This window comes from Mustela lutreola, chromosome 15, assembly GCF_030435805.1.
Source record: "Mustela lutreola isolate mMusLut2 chromosome 15, mMusLut2.pri, whole genome shotgun sequence".
Lineage (NCBI taxonomy): Eukaryota > Metazoa > Chordata > Mammalia > Carnivora > Mustelidae > Mustela > Mustela lutreola.
Genome location: NC_081304.1, coordinates 18,396,448 through 18,417,407, shown reverse-complemented (window position 1 = coordinate 18,417,407; position 20,960 = coordinate 18,396,448). Strand labels below are relative to the sequence as shown.

General features: G+C 42.0%; 1 protein-coding gene across 8 annotated transcripts in view; it reads right to left on the bottom strand.

Moving 5' to 3' along the window:
• GPATCH8 (G-patch domain containing 8) overlaps positions 1-20,960 on the bottom strand; it is a 114,185-nt gene continuing 93,225 nt past the window's right edge. For 7 of the 8 annotated variants that reach the window (XM_059150214.1, XM_059150217.1, XM_059150215.1 and 4 more), the window contains 2 exons: positions 9,221-9,351; positions 1-6,163 (listed from right to left, as the gene is read on the bottom strand). In XM_059150214.1, coding sequence (XP_059006197.1) covers positions 2,275-6,163; positions 9,221-9,351 — 4,020 coding nt within the window. In that variant the 3' untranslated portion in view covers positions 1-2,274. Of the gene's footprint in view, positions 6,164-9,220; positions 9,352-10,519; positions 12,460-20,960 lie in introns of those variants that run through there. The other variant, XM_059150222.1, reaches the window with a different exon arrangement.

Sequence of the window (20,960 nt, the reverse complement as noted above, 5' to 3'; positions counted from 1 at the left end):
CACGTTTCCACAAATCATTGGTTTATTAGAAAGTTCCTTTCCCTAATTTTACAGCATATATATCTCTATCATATGTGATAAAGTTAAATACAATCTGTAATGCTTGTAAGTAAGGATAGGTTATTTTTTCTTTCTTTTTTTTTTTTTTTAAAGTTTTAAAATCACTGTTCTCAAAGTTACAGAAAACTGCCCCCTGGAAGGGAGAGAGGCAGCCAGAGTATGGCTCCATCTACAAGCTAATGGGAAGCAGCACGAAAGTGTTAATACTGTAGTATTTAAATATTTACATGGGCTGAAAGCAAAGAAAAATGAGTCCCTTCACTTCGAACAGGTGATTTCATCTTTCCAGTGCTAGTTATCAAGAGTGAGGCTTCTGATCGGATGAGGAGCCTGCATAGGCAGGAGGCTCAGTCATGAGCCTTGTTTGCCCAGCACTTGCTTCTCATAAACTCAAAAACTTTTTTCTTTTGGGAATCTGAGAAGAAAGGCAGAACACAGAGCCTCGGGCCAAGTAAGCAGGGTTTACTTCTTCCTGTCCAGTGACCACCCAACTAATTCTAGCCACAGGAATACGGAGGGAACTGCTAACTGCGCCGAAGATGAGACCCGCAATATAAACGGGTCGGTGTGTTAGGTCTGAGAGCCCAGGTGAAAGGCAAGAGGAGGAAGAGGAACTGAGGTGGTACTTCCTCTGGTAGGTGTCATGGAAGGAAAAAAAAAAAATCTTCACTGCTTCAGCTAGGCTGGGCAGAAGGCATGGAAACTGTGAAGCAAAAGAATCTGCAGTATCTATAAATGTGCTCGCCTCCCCACATGAGAAGGAAGAAACTATCTCAACTCTATCGTCCTTAAGTCTACTTCTACTTCAGTTTCTAGCCAACCCAAAAGGCACATTAAAAAAAAAAAAAATTGTCAGAGGGGGCTAAGTACTAGGAAGGCAAACAGACTGCCTGGAGCAAGGCACCCAGGAAACCCAGGAAACCGCCCCCTGGACAATCACTCTGAATCTCACTGCTTCCGGAGAGTAAAGCCCTCGAATCTCTCCTTCCTCCTCTGTAGGTCTTCCTGTTTCTCTGTACAAAACTGCAAAGCACGAGGGAGATGTCCTAACTGAGGATCCCTCTGACACCCCCAGCTGGCTGCTGCCCATTAGTTCAAAAATCCCAGTGCTGGGGGCACCACTTACTGCAAATTAACTAAACATTTCATCCCAGCAAAAGATGTTAAACAATGTTCTTTTTGTTTTAACATTTTTATAGTTCATAACTTCAAAAAATACATGAGCTTGATAAAATATACATGCTTAGTCATTTTTGCATCTAGCAGAAAACAGATACTTTATTTTTTGTTTTCATTTTATAACCTTTAAAGTTTCTTAATTCAACTAGGGCAAACATATTTACACAAAGCCACCAGAACAAGGATCACTTAAAGAGCTGGATGTAAAAAATATTATTGCAGTATACTACAAATATGGAACCTTTTTTAATATGAGCTACAAAAAGCAGCATTTACGTTTATAGAGTTCAGTGCAATTTTTTACATTTAAAAAAAATCCTATAAATTAAGAAGGAAACATCAACATGACAGAAGAAAATACACCCTTCAGACACATGAGCTCCTCTCTGGGGAAGCACACGGGCGACTTTGTTTCGCACAGCTTCTATTCATGATAGGATCTTCTTTTTCTGGGATATGCAGGTATCTCTTCTGGGATGAGGGACATGAGGACAACAGGGCCAAAAGTGTGGCTCTCTGTGTGGGAAGTGGATTGAATAACAGCCTGAGTAGCATCTGGTTCCAGGTCAGACTCCCTTTCCACCTCACCCGGGATAGCACAAGGTCACCAAGGGATGGTCAAAGACACTGAGTGGGCAGGACCAGATGGACAAACTGCCGGCCAGAGAGGAAGAGAATGTTTAAAAATTTATAGAAGGGAAGAGCAGAGGATAAAAAGTAGAGGGAAGAGTATCCAAACTTCAGTTTGGAGATGTTGCCGCAGAGGGGTTAGGAGCACTTACTGGTGTTCCCTAGCTTGGAAACACAGGAGAGGAAGGGACAAACAGAAAGGGGGAAGGGGGAAAAAAATCCCTGATAGTAAAACCCAAAGCAAACCTCAAATCTAAAACCACCCCTGCAAGCCAAAACTTGATTCTTTGGCTGTCAGACACTGCCCATCCCAGCTGGTACTTGCTGGTATTAATGGCTCAACACCCCCGAGGGAAGATACGTGGGTCACCTTCCCTGGCCCTACCTGGGCTCCCATCCCACAACTCATGTGCCATGGCTAGGCGGGTGCTGCAGGTCCTGACCTGAGAAGATGGGGTGAAGTAGTGGGTGAAGATGGAGGGCGGTGGCAGCTGCCGCAGCAGGCCGTGGAGCAAGCAGGGTAGGGTAGAGGGCGGCATGCGGGACAGGATGGAAGGTGAAGGGCCCAGGATGAATGGCTGAGGCGGGAATGATATGGATGGGATGGCTAGTGAGAAAGGTGGCAGGGTGACCAGGGATGATTGAGTGAGTGAGGTGGGACAAGGAAATGGGGGTTAGGTGGGGCTGGGGAATATGATGTACTTGGGCAAGTGGCTGGGGATGCGGGTGGGGGTGGATTCCAATGGCAGCAGCAGCTGCCGCCGCGTGATGCTGCAGGATGGCATGCTGGACAGTCGTGATGGAGGTGGCAGAGGCTGTGGCTGGCTGCTGGATGTGGATGGGCTGCAGGGCCGGAGTGGCTGGGGCCAGGGCAGCCGAGGCGGGGAAGGCCTTCACTTGCTTAGCCAGAAGCTGCTGCTGGATGTGCTGCTGTGCGGCTTGCTGGAGCTTGCTGTACTTCTCCATCTCCTCGGGGGTGAAAGTGATGGGCTGGCTCTCCAGTGGGGCCAGAGAAGCATCCTCAGCCCCATCAGCCGACTCAATACTAGGATCCCCACTGGGAGGTGCATAACTGGGGAAGTGCTCAAGGTCTGGCGCTATAGGCAGCAAGCTGGATTCCACAGGGCCTGGCTGACTGCCACTATCCAAGGACTCTAGGGTGTCCCCGTCGCTGGGGTCAGGGAGGTAGTTATGGGAGATGGTGGGGTCCCCGGAATAGCAGTCCGAGTGCACTGGGGTGCCTAGTGGAGCCACAGGGTGATCAGCAGTAGCTTCCTCAGACTTTGGCTCTTCTGGGGGTGGGTCTGATAAGGGGCCAGATGTTTCCTCTGAAGGGAACTGATGTCCAAATGGGGCATCGCTACCCCCTGGAGGCCCTTCTTCTGTCTCTGACTGTTCTTGCTCTTCCCCTCTTTCTAAGCCAGACTCTTCACATTTCTTGGTGTTGGGCTTTCGGGTAGCTGGGAGCTTCCCTATCAGTGGAAGGACAGGCTTATTGCCAAGAGACGGGGGGAGCTTGGGCCCAAAGTAACCTTGTGGGGGGTCCTTGAGTTTGAGCCCGGCTTTATTAGGGGTGGCCAGCACCTCCTCGCTCACACTAGGTTTCCTCTCTACTTTCCTTGACTGGATCTTCTCCAGCAGCAGCTTGGCAGTGACAGAGTTCTTGTCTTCGGGGCTACAGTCACCTTCTAACCCCCTTCCTGCACCAACACTGCTGTTCTGGGACGGTGGGCCTGTCCCTTTGCCATCGTCTCCTCTGCCATCTTCTTTCTTCCCGGGACCTTCTCCCCGGCCTGATCGAAAATAGTGGGGAGACTGGGAGCGGTAGATTTTAGAGCGGATGAAGTCTCGACGACCAGAACGTCTTTCCTCGGGGCTTTCGTGACCCCATGACCCCTTCCTGGAACCCGATCTCTGGGAAGGGCTCCTGGTGCTGCGGCTGCGGTCACGGCTGTAGCTTCGGCTCCGCTGCCAGCTGTGGGCCGTGGTGCTGCGGCTTCTCCGCTTGCTCCGGCTGCGGCTACAGCTGCTGCTGCGGCTGCGGCCCCGGGACCGCGAGCGCTCCCTGGTGTGACTCCGAGAGCGGCTCCGGGACGGGCTGCAACTGAGGCTGTAGTCATCATCGGAAGAGGAGTATTTGTGCCGTTTGGACCGGTGCTTGGAGCTGGCGTAGTCGGAGTCGTCAGAGTCATGGGAGCGCTTGGAGTGCCTTCGAGATCGGTCACTATAGTCGCTGTAGCTGTCATCAGAGTAGCTGCGCTGTCTACTGTAGCAGCTCTGGTCTGAAGAAGCATCTGAGCTACTTGAGTAAGAACGCCGGGAAGAACGGTGTGAGGAATGGTGTCGGCCCGACCGGGAGCGGCTACGGGAATGCTCACTGCCTGAGTCTTCCTCCTCTTCCTCCTCCTCGCTGTACTGGGATGGAGACTTTTGGTGTAGCCGGTGCGATGAAGCGTCATCACTGTCCTCATCTCCACTACTGGGGCGACTCCGGTGGCCGGACCGGCAGCTCCGTTTGGCGCTAGCTCTTCGCTGGCAGGATGCAGTCAGAGGCTCACCTCTGTGTTTCCGGCCACCGTGATCCTGCGAGTCGCCACCACCCCCACCTTCATCCTTTTTGCCACTGCCCCCCTCTTCAGCTGGGAGGGGCCTCCGCTGGGAAGCGTCTTGAGCTCGCCGCCGTCGTCTGGGCGGTGCAGGGCTACCACTCCCAGGGGGTTCTGGTTTGGGTCCCCGTTCAGAATCTGCCGGAGCTGATGACTTATTCTTCTTTCGTTTTCGTTTCTTGCGCTTCTTAGACTTTTCCCCAGACTCTGTCTTAGAGCTTTTCTCTTCTGGGTCAGGCTTGTGTTTCCGTTTGTGTTTGCTTGACTTTTTGTGCTTCTTTTTCTTTTTGTGTCGGTGGGACTTCCCAGACCGTTCTTTCTTGCTAGGAAGGCTCCTCCCTGTGTCCTCTGTCTCTGACCCATGGCTTCCCCCAGGTTCCTGCTTATTCAGACTGCTACAGCCAGACCCTGAAGCAGGTGCATCCATTCTGCCTCCCGAGGAATGTTCTACATTCTCTCCCCCCTCCTTGGTTTTATTTGGCTCACCAGCATCAAGGCCTTGGAGATGGTCCTTTGAGGAGCCTCCTGCATCCTTTGGTTTTTCTGTCCCTTTAGTTCTGGCATCTTTGTTCCTTGAAAGTTTAAAGTCAAAGTATAAAGGGTTACAACTGTATGAAATGGAGGGTTCTGCCTTGGTAAAAATTAAGAGTTCTGATGGCCACTGGAGGGCAGTGCTTTCATCTTTGCTCAAAACCGGAAAGAAGGGACCAGTAGGATGTTTGGGTCCCTCCTGGCTTTCTTTCCCTGCTGCGATGATCTGACAGGTTTCTTTAGAAGGGTTCGACTCGCATATTTGGTTCTCTGAACCCTTCTGACTTGGACTCTCTACATTCTGCTCACTTACATCCCCTCCCGAGGCCTTTTTTGTCTCAGCTTTGCTTCCAGGCTCTGAGGGCTCTGTGATGCTGGTTGCCGTCTGTTGCTCGGGGACTTCATCAACTGTCTTCTCTGCTCCTTGGCTTGCTGCGACCTTGATACAGCCTTTAGGCTTGGGAGAACTGCTTTTTTTGCTCTCTAGGGCATTCTTTGGGTGTATACTATTATCACCTTCCATTTGTTCACTGGCTCTCATAAAGAGTAGGAAGGGGAAATTTGGTTTTACTTTGCAGTGTGCTGGGGGAATGTAGTGGTAATACTCTGGCTCTGCAGCCCCAGCTCCTTCTTCTCGCTTCATTCTTTTTAACTTAGATAACGTCGAGGCAAGGGACCCTCCATCCTGAGGGTCTTCATCTTCTTTTTTACCATCAAGATTACTGTTACCGTCAGAGTCTCCCATCTTCTGCAGTCCTTGGTCAGAACCCTTCTCATCAGCTTTTGTTCCATCTTCAGAAGTCCCTTCCTCTGCATGGTCCTTGAAAACTGATGCTATTGATTCGAGTTTGACAGGAGCCTTCTTGGCAAAGGAAAATGACACTCCCAATTTTTGTAGTGGAGTCCCTAAATTATTCTTGATGCCAAAGCTGATGCCTTGGGAGGCTAACCCAGGGGCCTGTGCCAGTCCAGTGGTATTAGTGATTTGTACTGCAGTGAAAGGGCCTCCTTTATCTGTGGAGAATTCAGATCCCAGGCCACAAGTGGCAGCAGCACTTGTGCCACTGTTTGTAGCTGATTCATCTTTATCATCCTCTCCACCTTCTTCATCTACAGCCACCGTGGTTGGTCTGAACATGGGACCACTTCCAGGTGCACTACACAATGGTTTAGAAAAATGAAAAAAAAAAAAAAAAAGTTTAGAGGTACATTTAATACTTCTTATAGAACACTTATCTCTGGGGCACCTGGGTGGCTCAGTGGGTTAAGCCTCTCTCTGCCTTTGGCTCAGGTTAAGATCCCAGAGTTCTGGGATCGAGTCCCACATCGGGCTCTCTGGTCAGCAGGGAGTCTGCTTCCCTCTCTCTGCCTACTTGTGATCTCTGTCAAATAAATAAATAAAATCTTAAAAAAAAAAAAACACAAAACATAAAAACAACCCACTTATTTCTTACGTTCCACCATCTGTAGTAGGTAGGCCTCAAAGATACTAAGTGGTGGTTGTTTCCTAGCTCTGTGATAAAAAGAGGACTTGCTCTGTGAGTTTAGGCAAAGTCTCATTCGCTTTTTCTACTAACTAGGTGTATTCCCAGCACCTGTCAGTTACTATTATTTCTTCTAATCAGTCTAAAATTTAAAAAGTGAAGCTGTATCACACAGCTCAAATACTCTGTTGTCACCACCTAGTAAAGGTGCCCTGCCCTGTATCTGTTTTTTAAGTTTGTTTGTTTTTACATTTTTTAAAAAGATTTTATTTATTTATTTGACAGACAGAGATCACAAGTAGGCAGAGCAGCAGGCAGAGAGAGAGGGGGAAGCAGGCTCCCTGCTGAGCAGAGAGCCCGATGTGGGGCTCAATCCCAGGACCCTGAAATCATGATCTGAGCCGAAGGCAGAGGCTTAACCCACTGAGCCACCCAGGCACCACTGTTTGTTTATTTTTAAGTAATCTCTATACCTAACATAGGGCTTGAACTCATGACCCTGAGGATCAAGTATTGTGTGCTCTTCCAACTCAGCCAGCCAGGCACTCTTGTTCTTCTTCCTTACTGAAACATCCTACCCATCAGTGTGCCATCAAACATATGGCTGAACATCTACTCACAAAGGTTGTATTTCACTCAGCTAAAACCCCCCTAATTTCCTCTGTATTTTTAAAATTTTATTTTTAAAAATGTGGATATGGGGGGCCTGGGTGGCTCAGTGGGTTAAAGCCAAGGTCTTTGGCTCAGGTCATGATCTCAGGGTCCTGGGATTGAGCCCTGCATAGGGCTCTCTGCACAGCAGGGAGTCTGCCTCCCTCCCCCCTCTGTTAGATAAATAAATAAAATCTTAAAAAAAATGAAAAATAAAAAAATAAAAATACGGATATTTTGAGTTTAACATAGTCAGAAACCCCCACCATGCTACTCCATGGTGGTCCATGGTTAGTTTTTCTGTTTCAGAAACTAAGAGTCTGTGTCTATTTCTTGGGTACCACACTAAAGCGTTTGCTTTGGTTTTGTTGTAATTTCTGGCATTCTGTACAAGGATCATGATGCTATAAACGCTTTCCCAGCTTTGAAAACAGGAACACGGGGGAGCCTCAAAGCCAATGTTTTAAACTCAAGCCGTGCCTGAAATTTTTACAGTGTGTGAACTATTCATCTGAGGTATTTTTAAGCCAAATTCAAGAAGTGAGGAGAATTACATATCTGTTTGGATGAAGTCTTTTTATCTGATCCCTAGCTACTCACTATCCTAAACTCAGAGACTAAATATATTTGGAAAACGTGGTATCTCTTGCTATCTAGTCTCTGGCTAATGGAAGATAGGATCCCAAACATTTAAATAGCAAGAGACACTTACACTGTGTCATAAAACCTACCCCATGGCAAAGAGACCCTCAAGTTGAATAAAAACAGATCTTATTTTGTTCTTTTGCTTAGTCTTTGCCATGTTAACTGCTTCAACAACACTTACTATGGGGTCATGAATTAATTCTGGGACAATGAAATACCTGATGATGGGTCAAAACCTTCTTTTACTTTCTCAAGAGATTACTTGGTCATCTTTAAACTGCTTACTTATAAAACTGAGAACTACAAGTCACCTCTGAAGAAAAACATATATTAAAATATGCCCCAAATTAGAAAGTGACCTGGTATATACTTTTTATAGAGGTATACTTGCCCTCGCAATATGCCCAAGAGGAATGCGTTATGATATTAAAAAGCTGCCAAAGAAGGAATCAGAACCAGTTTATAGGCAGCTTAACTCAACATTGGAGCTCACTGGTTAATTCTGTTTCAAAACTTTCTTCAAAACTATGTGTTCTCTCCTTGAAAATGCTAGAGAAGTAAATAAGTTAAACAAACAAACAAACAAACAAAAGGGATCTTGAGACAAAAATGAATTTAGTAACTTAGTAAGTCCAGGAACTTGGCTGTGAACTTTTGAAGGACACAATCATAGTTTCTCTTTCCCCTATAGCCAGTTCCTTCCTTTGGTCCTGGGCAGCCATTAAAAACAAACATGGGGGCTAAGTCTTTCTGATTGAGGCACATACTTCATGAATCCTCAGATGCTCAAAGACTGGGTCCCCCAAGACTAGTTGCTTAGAAATTCAGCCTTAGGTGGAGTAAATTCCACCAAAGGCTAAATACCAGCCCCCAAATTGATAATCATCAAGAATCATGAAGGAAGATTAAAAAGAAAACTCAAGAATGCAGGAAGCTGCAGAGAAATAAACTGATAGAATTCCCTAGTGAAACTCAGTGATTAGCACAGACTGTACAGTACTTAAAAGAAAGTTGACTTGAGTCTCTGCCCCATACTGTTTAGTTATAAAAAAGAATACTGGGATATATGTCCTTTTCTATAAAACACAGGTTGGAGAATGGGAACAATAATATTTTTATAATTTATTGATTCACTGAACATCTTCTACAAGGCACTTCTGATGTAAAGATAATCACTCCCCAAAACGAATGCAACAAGTAAACTCTTATTATCATCTCCCATCTTATAGATAGGGACACTGAGGCATAAAGCTTAGATAGCTGAAGTCACACAGACAGGATCCGGCCTCAGAAGTGTATATTCATAAAATCAGTATATTATACTGTAATAATAGATAGGCTTTCAGTATGAAAGATTTACTAATAAGGACTATAATTCTTAATTCTTAAGGATTAAAACTATCTGTAGAACCCTCTGAGAGAAAATATCCTCACCATTCAGCTTGTTTCCTTTGTTCTGCCAATTCATGGAGCCGCCGAAGGGCTTTTTCCTGTTTCTTCTCATCTTTACGGGATCTTGAAGAGACATTTCGAGCAAACTCTCTCTGCTTAAGATCTTTCAATCTCTGGGGTAACAAAAAAATAGAAATAGAGGGTGGGTGTTTTAGAATAATTTGGAGGTCCTGAAAACAAGGCCTTTAGGATATTTACCTCAATCAGTGGTTACAGTGCTAGCGTAGAATACACTGTTATATTCTGATAGTAATTGAAAACACAATGGCTGATTACTTTGGATAAGACACTTGGAATACCTGCATTTCTAATTAGGACAGCATACCATTTGCTTTATGGGGCAAAATTAAATGATTTCGGAAGCAACAAGCAAATTTTAGAACACTAGGAGGAAAGAAAAGGGACTATTTAATCACCTGCTCCTTCAGGATGCAAAACTAGACAAACAGAACATGAGATAAACTGTAATAACACAAGCCAAAGAGAACAGAAAGGGGTTAGGCTAGTACAGAAAATTACCCAGGTGTAAGATCTTAGAAAGCAATGTACAGCTTACATGGGGAGCTGATTTGCATCAAAATAGCAAATAGAAAGCATACTTTTATTTCACCATAAAAAGGTGCTGTGATTTCTTTTCAGCATGAACAGTTTTCCTTTGACTATGAAACCAACCATCTTCCAATGCTCGCATGTTCAGAGCTCAGCAGTCTGACCACTTGCGTCTGGTCAGTCTGCTGAAATGAGAGAGTAATGTGTATTGCTCTTTCATTCCGTCATGGCCCTGAGAGGAACATCCAGGGGATGAGGAGGGAAAATAGAGATAAGTCAGAGAATTTATTGCTTAAAATCCTGATAAAGAATGGTTTTTCATTCTCAGAAACTTCTATATAATTTTCCTTAAAAACAGAACAAAACAAAACAAAACAACAACAACCAAAAAAAGAACAGTGCTATGACACACTGGTGACAAAGTCCAGACATATCTGCAATGAAGACAGAACTAAAATTATTTCCAACGTACTAGATAATATAGAAAACAAACCAAAACAAAACACATACATTAGCCTATGCTTTTATAATAGCATTAGGAAAAGGAATTTGACCCAATATAAAGTGGACATTGCTTTGTGGAAGGGCATGATGTTCAACAGACAGAGGATTTTTTCTTATCTAATATTTATGAAATGTGTTTTGAAATCTTTTGAATTGGGAGGGGGAAAAGGGTGAAAAGACACACACAAAAAAAGGTATACAGCTAAAGACACTAGTAGAAAAACTCACTCTTGTGATCTGGGCTCCCAAATTAGAAGGATTTGCTTTCAATACATCAGCTGAAAATGTCACATCACAAAGAAAAAAAAGTAAAAATAAAACAAGAGTGAAAGAGAAAAAAAAAATAAAGCAAGCATTACTACACAGGCTCTCTTAGTGAATCTGCAAACTATTATACTGAACAATCAGGGACAAAGCCATCAACTCTAAAAGGGTCGGGGAGAAGGGAAGCACCTGTACAACACATATATGTGTACATACACACAGACTGACACAGTAATAATCTCTCCTAGATAAACAGACCTATCTGAATTCAGGAAAAACAGTTAATAGAATTTCAGGAAAGACCACTGCTACCTAAAAACAGTCAATCTTATTTTCATTTACCTTTATTTTGGGAATGTTCAAGTAACCAACAGCCGGCAAACTATGTTACTGAAGCTGGCTATCCAGAATTAAGACTTCTTAAAAACCTCTTTAAGATGGCGAATCAATTATTTTGAATAAGTATGAATTTCAATTTCCTCCTTTCAAGGGGAATGAGGCAGAAAGAGCCTGTCAGGACTATTATATGATTATTTCAGGCTACAAACCTAGTTTTTCTCTGCGCCAAACATTTACCAAGTTTTCTAGCTGAAATTTAAATAGAACATGTTTTTCTCATATCTGCCATCTTCTCTCTAGCTACCCCCCAGGCCTGTAAAATCTCCCTGAGCCTCATCGTTTCCTTTCTTCTTACAAATATTTCATTACTTTTAGTTAGGAGTTATTTCCCAAACTAAAGGACATTGTTTATTTTTATTATTATTATAATAATAAAATTTGGTAGGCAGCAAACCAAGGTTTATTGAGTTATTACAAAGTGATAGTACAAAGTTCCTGAGAAGGGAGGGGACCCGAGAGGGTTACCCCTAAAGGACACTGTGTAAAAGAATGAGCATTTTATCAAAGCCTGGAGTTTCCAGGCTGAGTCAGACAGAGGTTAGGTTTTCCAGTCATTCAGTAACCACTTGATGCAACCTTGAAGTTGAAGGGATAAAACTATGTCCACATCTTCCTGAAGATGCCCTACCTCAAATTCCTACCACAACGTAATTGTAGGGAGGGAAGAAAATGCGGTATCAGTAAAACAAATCCGAGTTATAGCCCCATTCTAGGCAAAGATATACACCTATATGGGGTGTAGCAAACATTCCTAAATCACCTTTGCAAACTTTATTATTATCTTTTTAAAAAGATTTAAGTAATCTCTACACCCAGTGCAGGATTCAAATTCACAACCACAAGATCAAGAGCCACATGCTCTACCAACTGAGCCAGCCAGGTGCCCCGTACCTTTACGAACTTTAAAGTCTGGTGTCTCAATGTAAAACTAGGAACTCCAGAATTCTAACCCAAACCTTAAACATGGGGCTTGGCAACTCTCCCAAACTCAAATGTGTATTGAGGTCTCCCAGATGAGGGCATTTTGATGATAAAAATGGATTCCTAATTCCAAGTCTTTCCTTCCTACCCAAGGTCAAACTAAATTCCCCTCACAAAATCTCTACTCGTACCTTATAAAATTTTATTCTTTCTGAACTGTCTTAGTACTCATCTAGCCACCAAAATACTTGGCACTAACTCAACTGTGTGTAGTTTCAGAGTCAGAAAGACTTGTGTCCAAATTCATTCATCACCAGCCATGTGATTTCATCTCTCTGAGGCTCCAGTTCCCCCATTAGAGAAACAGAGCCATTCTGGCAACAGATTTATGAGGTTAAGTGTCAAAATAAAAAGCACGCTGCATGTCTAAAGTGTTTAATACTGTCTCTTCCTTTTTATCTGGGGCAGAGACTATAGCTGATTTTTTTACATTTTATTTTTAAAGTAATCTCTACACCCAACGTGGGGTTCGAACTCACAACCCCAAGATCAAGAGTCCCATGCTCTACCAACAGAGCTGAGCCCCCACTTTTTTAAATTGAAAAAAAAAAATTTTTTTTTTTGGGGGAAGATTTTATTTATTTATTTGACAGAGATCACAAGTAGGCAGAGAGGCAGGCAGAGAGAGAAGAGGAAGCAGGCTCTCTGCTCTGCAGATCGATGGGGGGCTCGATCCCAGGACTCTGGGATCATGACCTGAGCTGAAGGCAGAGGCTTTAACCCACTAAGCAACCCAGGTGCCCCTAAATTTAAAAATTTTTTTAAAAATTTTATTTGTTTGAAAGACAGAGATCACAAGTAGACAGAGAGACAGGCAGAGAGGGTGGAACGCAGGCTTTAACCCACTGAGCCACAAAGGCGCCCCTTAAATTTAAAAAGTTTTTTTTTGTAAGATTTTATTTATTTATTTGACAGACAGAGATCACAAGTAGGCAGGAGAGACAGAGAGAGAGAGAGAGGAGGAAGCAGGCTCCCCGCTGAGCAGAGAGTCCAATGCGGGGCTCGATTCCAGGACCCCGGGATCATGACCTGAGCCGAAGGCAGAGGCTTTAACCCACTGAGCCACCCAGGCGCCCCTAAATTTAAATTTTTTAAAGTAATCTTCTACACTCAACATGAGGCTCAGATAGCTGACATTTATAATCAACCCTAAAGTGTATAGAACAGTAGTAAGTCTACAGAAAGTGTCTGGTAAATGCCTGGTGAATAATTCGGCTTAAACACTGGACCCTTAATTTTTTCCCCCAAATAACTTTTTGACCATTTGTAGAAAAGTTTGACATGAAAAAAATTTTTTTTTTTTTTTTTTTTAAGAGAGGGAGAAAACAGAGAGAGGGGCAGAAATATTTTCTTTTCTTTTTTTCTAAGAGAGGGAGGGAGAATCTTAAGGAGGTACCACATCCACCGCATAGCTGGAGGTGGGGTGTGATCTGAAAACCCTGAGATCATGACCTGAGCTGAAATCAAGAGTCAAATGCTGAACCACTCAGGCACCCCTGATAATTTTCATGACTCTACTAGGGACAATGTCAAGTTAATATAACACATATCGTTTTCCTAGCTATTATTCTCATCCAATAAAGAAGTGTCATTCTTTAGAGAATCAAAAAACCTAAAATGTTAAGCCCCTCACTTCTGGACAAAATTAGGCCAGGGGTGCTTAGCTGGCTCAGTTGGTAGAGCATGCCACTCTTGATCTGGGGGTCATGGGGTCATGCATCCATGATGGGTGCAGAGATTACTTTATTATTATTATTTTTATTAGAGAGAGAAATAGAGAGGGGTAGAGGGAGAGAAAATCTTAAGGTGGCTAGCACGCTATGCGTGGAGCCTGACTCGGGCTCAATTTCACAACCCTGAGATCAAGACCTGAGCCAAAATCAAGAGTCAGATGCTTAACTGACTGAGCCACCCAGGTGCCCCTAGAGATTTCTTTAAAATAAACAAACAAACAAACAAATAAATAAGAAAGAATTAGGCCAAATTGGGGGGGTATGAATCAGAAAGTTCTCAATTCCTATATAAAAAGTAATTTTTGGTGGCTCAGTGGGTTAAGCCTCTGCTTTTGGCTCAGGTCATGATCTTGGGGTTCTGGGATCGTGTCTCGCATCGGGCTCTCTGCTCAGCAGGGAGCCTGTTTCCCCTCTCTCTCTGCCCATCTCTCTGCCTACTTGTGATCTCTCTCTCTGTCAAATAAATAAATAAAATCTTAAAAAAAAAAAAGTAATTTTTGTAAAGATAAAAAGTCCCTAATTCAGAATTGGATTTTCCAAAGTTGGCTAGTATATTCCAAAAGCCTGGCTCATTTTCAACTGAATGTTCATATGAAATTCTCTCGGGGTCCTATACTTTTACTTTCCTCTTGAATTCTAAAGAGGAACACAATTTCAGGTAACATCTTCAAGGTAAGAATAGAGGGGAACAGAGTACCTGCCTGTCAGAGACAGAGTTCGCATAAGGAGACCAAATATTGTCCATGTGCCATCAATCCAAAATGTTTTGAAAGCTGAGCAAATTTCACTCCATGCATAGAAAAAAATTCATGTTAGAATCCAAACTGGGACACAGACTGATCTGAGGGGACATATTTAATCACCAAAGCTAACTTCAACTATGTCCTTATCTCTGAAAATTATAAAGTACGCTTTCTGAAGTGTTGCTAATAACATTGCTTCTTCACTGAACTATACAAGTAAAAATTTAAGCCATGTAATACATTTTTAGCTGGACAATATTTCATTCAAAGAAAAGGGAGGCCGAACACCATTCAAAATGAAAGAATTTGAAGATCCTGCTCTGAAAAACCAATAGCATGTTTCAAAAAAAGTATACATTTGCAGCACAGAACAAAATGGCCACTTCTCACTGATTCTCAATACATGCTAGCCAGCGTTTTCATTAAATTTCCCAAAAGACCAACATGGGGGAGACACACCTTAAATAATCTAGCTCTTGAAATACTCATCAACGTAACCATGGCTCTTTGAGCTGAAGACCACTTCAATGTAAATGACATTCCAGTTCTTAAACACAGCCTACATAGCACTGTGCTGGCAGCAAAATGTCCACTACAGACAAATTTTGGCTCCACTGCCCAAATCTGAACAAATTAAACCAGAGAAATGAGAATCTGGTAAATCTTACCAGGTTTTTAATGTGGGTGATAAATTTGCTTACATTATCAATAATGTGCAGTACAATAGCAAGGGGTGACACTGTTTGACCCAGGAATGAATGACACAGATACATCTGCACATAATTTCCCCCAGCAACAAAATATGGGTCTGAATTAATAAAATATTTTTTGCATCTTTTGTTGCTATTTTTTTCTAACAAAAATCGATGCTGTAGGTTTTTGTTTTGTTTTTTTAAGTATCTGGGTATAATCTACTAGAAATAAATCTATTGTCTTTCTCAAGTATTTTATTTATTTTTTTAAAAAAGATCGTATTTTTTTATTTGACAGAGAGAGAGAGAGAGCACAAGCAGGCAGAGCAGCAGGGAGAGGGAAAAGCAGGCTCTCCACTGAGCAGGAAGCCTGATGTGGGGCTCAATCCAAGACCTTGGGATCATGACCTGAGCCGAAGGCAGCCATTTAACCGACTGAGCCACCTAGGCACCCCTCTCAAGTATTTTAAATCTATTACCTCAATTTAAAGAAAAACAGGCTACTGTTTTCAGATTAAGGGAATTTGAGACATCAGAAAACAGAGAGTATTTCCTATTGCCACTAAAAATCCCAGGTTCTAATATTTACTCAACTCTAAAGAGAAAACCTGATTTTGTCTTGTTAGGGTCAAAAGATTATCCAGTTTCTTCCTCTTACCAAACAACCCCACTCTCCCAGAACAGGGACCCAAGCTTAGTCTTCCTTTGTACTAACCCTGCAATCACATACTGTTGTCCACGGCACAAAAGAAATAATCAATAAACATTTACCAAACTGGTTTCAGTTTGGTAATGAGTTGTTGAGAAAGGGAATGCAAATACTTTATGTATTATTTGTCGGTTATGAACAGAAACAGGGAACAGCAAAGAAATTGTTCCCACCTCAATCTCTTTTTCTGGCTAAGTATAATCCAGTTGTTTTTTGTTGTTGTTTTTTAAAGTAATCTCTACTGAGATCAAGAGTCATACGCTCCACCCACTGAGCCCAATTCAGCTTTTTCTGAACCTCAACCACTCCCTTTCCCCAGTCATCAATCCTGCATACCCCAAATCCATGCCCTCTTTTCCCCAGTTCCCTTCCTCTTTCTCATGATACAACATCAATCTCTTCTCCCTTCCCAAAGGGGAGTAATCATGCTAGCTATTACTTGTCCAGGTTTCCCGAATGCAAAGTCTTTGATGTTTGATACTTCTGAATGAGACCATCCAGAACATCACTATGTGGTGAGGAAAGAAAAAGACCAGGAAAGAACACAGAAAGCCCAAGTATAAACTACTCAGGGAAGGAAGACTGTAGCTGAATGATTAAGGAAATCCAAGTTACTGAACATTAGATGTAAATTCTTTCTTTTAGCACATGTTCATCAGTAAGCTATGACAATAAATGTTAAGTAACAGAGAAAACCAAATGTTTGGTAACAGAAAACTAAACATTAATGCTGATCATAGATACTGAAAACATCAGAGGAAAGCAGAGTAGCATACATTCTTTCTTGCTGGCTAAGAGTAGTCCTAGTTAGTCAGTTATGAAATACTTACCATTTATGCCCAATTATTTTGCAACACAATCACTATTAATATAATTTGGTAAATAACAAATTAATATGTCATAAAGCTATTATTAAATATTCGTTTCAATATATTCAGGAATTCAGCAAAATGCCTTAAAACATGGTATATTTCTGCAGAAGCAGGGTGCATCCTTTACCGTTTTTTTCACACACCTATGTATATGTACATATAGTCACCATCACCACCACCAAATTTTAAACTGCATGAAGTTTTAAAAATAATTTTGAGATACAATTCACATAGCATAAAATTCACCCATTTAAACTGTAAAATTTAGTGGGTTTCTCAGAGTTGTGCAACCATTAACACTATCTAATTCTAGAACATTTCCATTACTCCCAAAGGAAGCTCCATGCTCATTAGCAGTCAATCACCATTACCCCTTTCTACCCAGTTCCTGGAAACCTAATATATGCTCTCTACAGACATGCTTATTCTAAACTCTTTATATAAATAAAATCATACAACATGGGGGGGTTGTGACTGGTTTCTTTGACTTAGCATAACACTTTCGAGGTTCGTGCCTGCTACATGTATCAGTAAGTCATTCTTTCTTACTGCTGAATAATATTCTATTGTACAGATGTACCACATTTTGTTCATCCATTCATCAACTGGTACGTATATGGGCTGTTTCCACTTTTTGGATACTATGAACAATCTAATACACATTTAAAAAATAAAGATTTTATTTATTTTTTGACAGAGAGACAGCAAGAGCGGGGACACAAGCAGATGGAATGAGAGGGGGAGAAAGCAAGCTTTCTGCTGAGTGGGGAGCCCAATGCTGAGCTCAATTCCAGGACCCTGGGATAACAACTCAGCCACCCAGGCGCCCCTCTTACGCACATTTATTTGTGCACATGTATTTTCATTTCTTATGCATGTATATTTTCATTTTTCTTGAGTATATGCTGGTCATACGGTAAACTCTATATTTAACACATTTTGACAAACTGCCGAACTGTCTCCCAGAGGGGCCAGACCATTTTACAACTCCACTAGCAATGTAGGAGTGTTCCAGTTTTTTCATATCCTCTCCAACATATGTTACTGTGTCTTTTAATTCTGACTATCCTAATGGGTGTGAAATGGTATGCCATTGTGGTTTTGCGGGTAATGAGTTTTAAATATTACTATATATGGGGTGCCTGGGTGGCTCAGTAGGTTGGAAGTCCAACTCTTCATTTTGGCTCAGGTCATGATCTCAGGGTCATGGGACTAAGCCCCATGTCAGACTCGGTGCTCAGTGTGGAGTCTCCTTGAGGTTCTCTCTCTTACTCTCCTTCTGCCCCCACCCCCCCACCCCATGCGCAAGATCTCTCAAGTAGATTAAAAAAAAACCTTTAAAAAAATGTATCTATATATAGATATATATTATATATATCCATATATATCTACATAGCCTTCCAGATCATAACTGAAGGCAAAGGTATGCTTTCACTGTAGAATTTAAAGGAGCATAATTCCTAAGAACAGCTTAGGCTTATTGCAAACAGAACAGCAGCATCTCAGTTCAGAGCTCTTTTCAGCACTGTCACTCACAGACTTATCATTGTTTCTTAGGCTGCTTTACCTTTTCAGACTACAATAGAACATACAGCCCTCATGCAAGAATCTCCACCACACTGCACGACTCTGATAAATACAAACGTACAGGGGCAGAAAACAGGCTGAAAAGCATAGAACATAAATAGGGTAGAATCATTTTTATTCATACTGGGAAAGTGTGCCAAGATAAAGAACGGAGTTAGAGGGGTGCCTGGGTGGCTCAGTGGGTTAAAGCCTCTGCCTTCGGCTCAGGTCATGATCTCAGGGTCCTGGGATCGAGCCCCATATAGTGCTCTCTGCTCAGCAGGGAGCCTGTTCCTCCCCCCCCGCCTGCCTCTACCTACTTGTGAACTCTCTATGTCAAATAAATAAATAAAATCTTAAAAAAAAAAAAAAAAAAAAAAGAACGGAGTTAGAAATTCCTAAGAAAATATAGGGTTTACTAGCAAACTAAGTTCCCAAAGGGTCTGTTTAGGGTCATCCCTGTCTGCTCACAAAAGCAGACAGTTTCCCTAAAGAGAAACAGTTTTCCAAGGTTAACTAGATTGTGATAGCTGGATGTAAGAAGTCTACCACCAAGAAAAGCTGTGGTAGTTAGCATGTAAGATTCAACAAGTGAAAAGGCTCAAAACATGCCCAGGTTTTGGAAGACTAGCCAAATGATGTCAATTCTCTTATACTAAGCAAAATAGTCCCAAAGAAAAATAACATACACAGTGGTACAAACTTTCATCTCCCTGCTACAGGTTAATATGCTCAGATTCTTAGATGCATTCCTCTTTTCACATTTGCTTTGCTTCTGTAAGCATAATCTCTTCAGAAGTGACATATGCTATTTAAGTCAACATTCATGAAGCGTTAGGATTCATAAATACTTCATGGTTTTCCTAATCTATTTCATGACTTTACAATTATCAATTTATGGTTTTCTAAGGATAAACATTTCATAAACACATGAAATACAGGTATGTGTAGAATATCTTCATTGGTATCTAGTCTTGATGGTTTCACTTCTTAAGTTATTTTAAAAATAAGCTTGATGCCCAATGTGAAGCTCAAATTCACAACCTCAAGATCAAGAGTCGTATGCTCCACCAACTGATCTAGCTAGGGGCCCCTGTGGTTTCATTTCTTTTAGAAGGATTCATTTTCTTTTTAATTTTAGCCCCAGAATTATTTTTCAATTTTACTTTTTTTTAAATTGCCTTTTAAAAATTTACTTTCATGTTTCCCTTGCCCTGAATATCAAAGTAGCACCAAAAAAAGAGAACTCAGTCTGAATTTCCTCAAATCTACAGTGGCTTGCCAGAGGTCCAATTGGTTTTGATATGCTTACTATCCTGATGCCCTATGTACCAAGCATACAAAGGATCAAATGCAGTAAAGATCTTGAGAGGCAAAATGCAACCAATAAACAGTGAATCTTCAAGTGGAAAGGGACTCCAAACTTGAATGAAGGCCATGTGAAGTCCAAAAATGATTATTCCTTCCATTACCAAGGAATTTCTCGGACCTTATTTCAATTGAGAACCTATTTCATTTTTTTTTAAGATTTTATTTATTTACTTGAGAGAGAGACAGTGTGAGAGGGCATGAGCAAGGAGAAGGTCAGAGAGAGAAGCAGACTCCCCATGGAGCTGGGAGCCCGATGCAGGACTCGATCCTGGGACTCCAGGATCATGACCTGAGCTGAAGGCAGTCATCCAACCAACTGAGCCACCCAGGCATCCCTATTTCATTTTTGAATAATGAGGAAAACTCTAAAATCTCTGTTCCTTAGTAATACATATTACTTGATATTGTCACAGTCAACTAAAAGTAAGCAATGCTGTCAAAAAGTAATTGTAACAGTTTAGACAAAGTTAACTAAATTATGCAGTAGTAGATTCCATTTTGTAGAGAAGTCACTGATGGCTGCTACAGGCTTACTCTGTTTTAGTTCAGCTATTTAAAGCTCATAAAACAGCTACTTATACAGTTGAAACAGACATGGTACTAAATGAGATTTCAGTGTTTTCAAAAAAACCTAAAAGAAGTCTCATACTGAACCGATGTTAGCAGAAAGTAGAGGCAGACTGAAAGGATTCTCTCCTCTGACCAAGACACTGGTTTTTTTATGCAAGCAAAAAGAATTTCTCAAAGCTGCTTTACTGTACCAGATTTTGGTAACTGGATCAGACTACCTCAGGTAGTTCTCAAACTGCAAAGTTGGCCCCTTAAAGAGGAAGAAGGAGGTAGCTTTTCAATGTGCTACTTTCCCAGTGTCAATTAGAATGCCTGTGTGGAGAGAAAATGAAGGTACGGGCCTGGGTCACAAACCCAAATGTCTAGAGGGATGTGACAGTTATGAGTCATACAACTTGACATAAGAGCAAAGATTATGTGGAACCACAGATAACAGAACGTTAGCATGTGCCTGTCTGAAGAGATAACAACTATTCAGCTTTAACAAATTGTTGTATTAAAATGTAGGCCCAGTGTTCTTAGATTATTTCAATTTTTCAAGGTAAGTTTGAATTATGTAAAATCTCATCTTAAAAGCCGGGAACCAACCAAAATTAAAGGGAAAAAAATCTAATACTGCAAAGGCCAGACAAGATACATCTATGGGACAATTGTGATCTCTGGCTTATGTACTGGAAGCCGGTGAGGAGGACCCTTAGTGCCACAAATAAAAGAGAGTAAGACTGGGAGAATCCTGACTAGGTAACAAGGTACCAAAGAAAGCAAAACA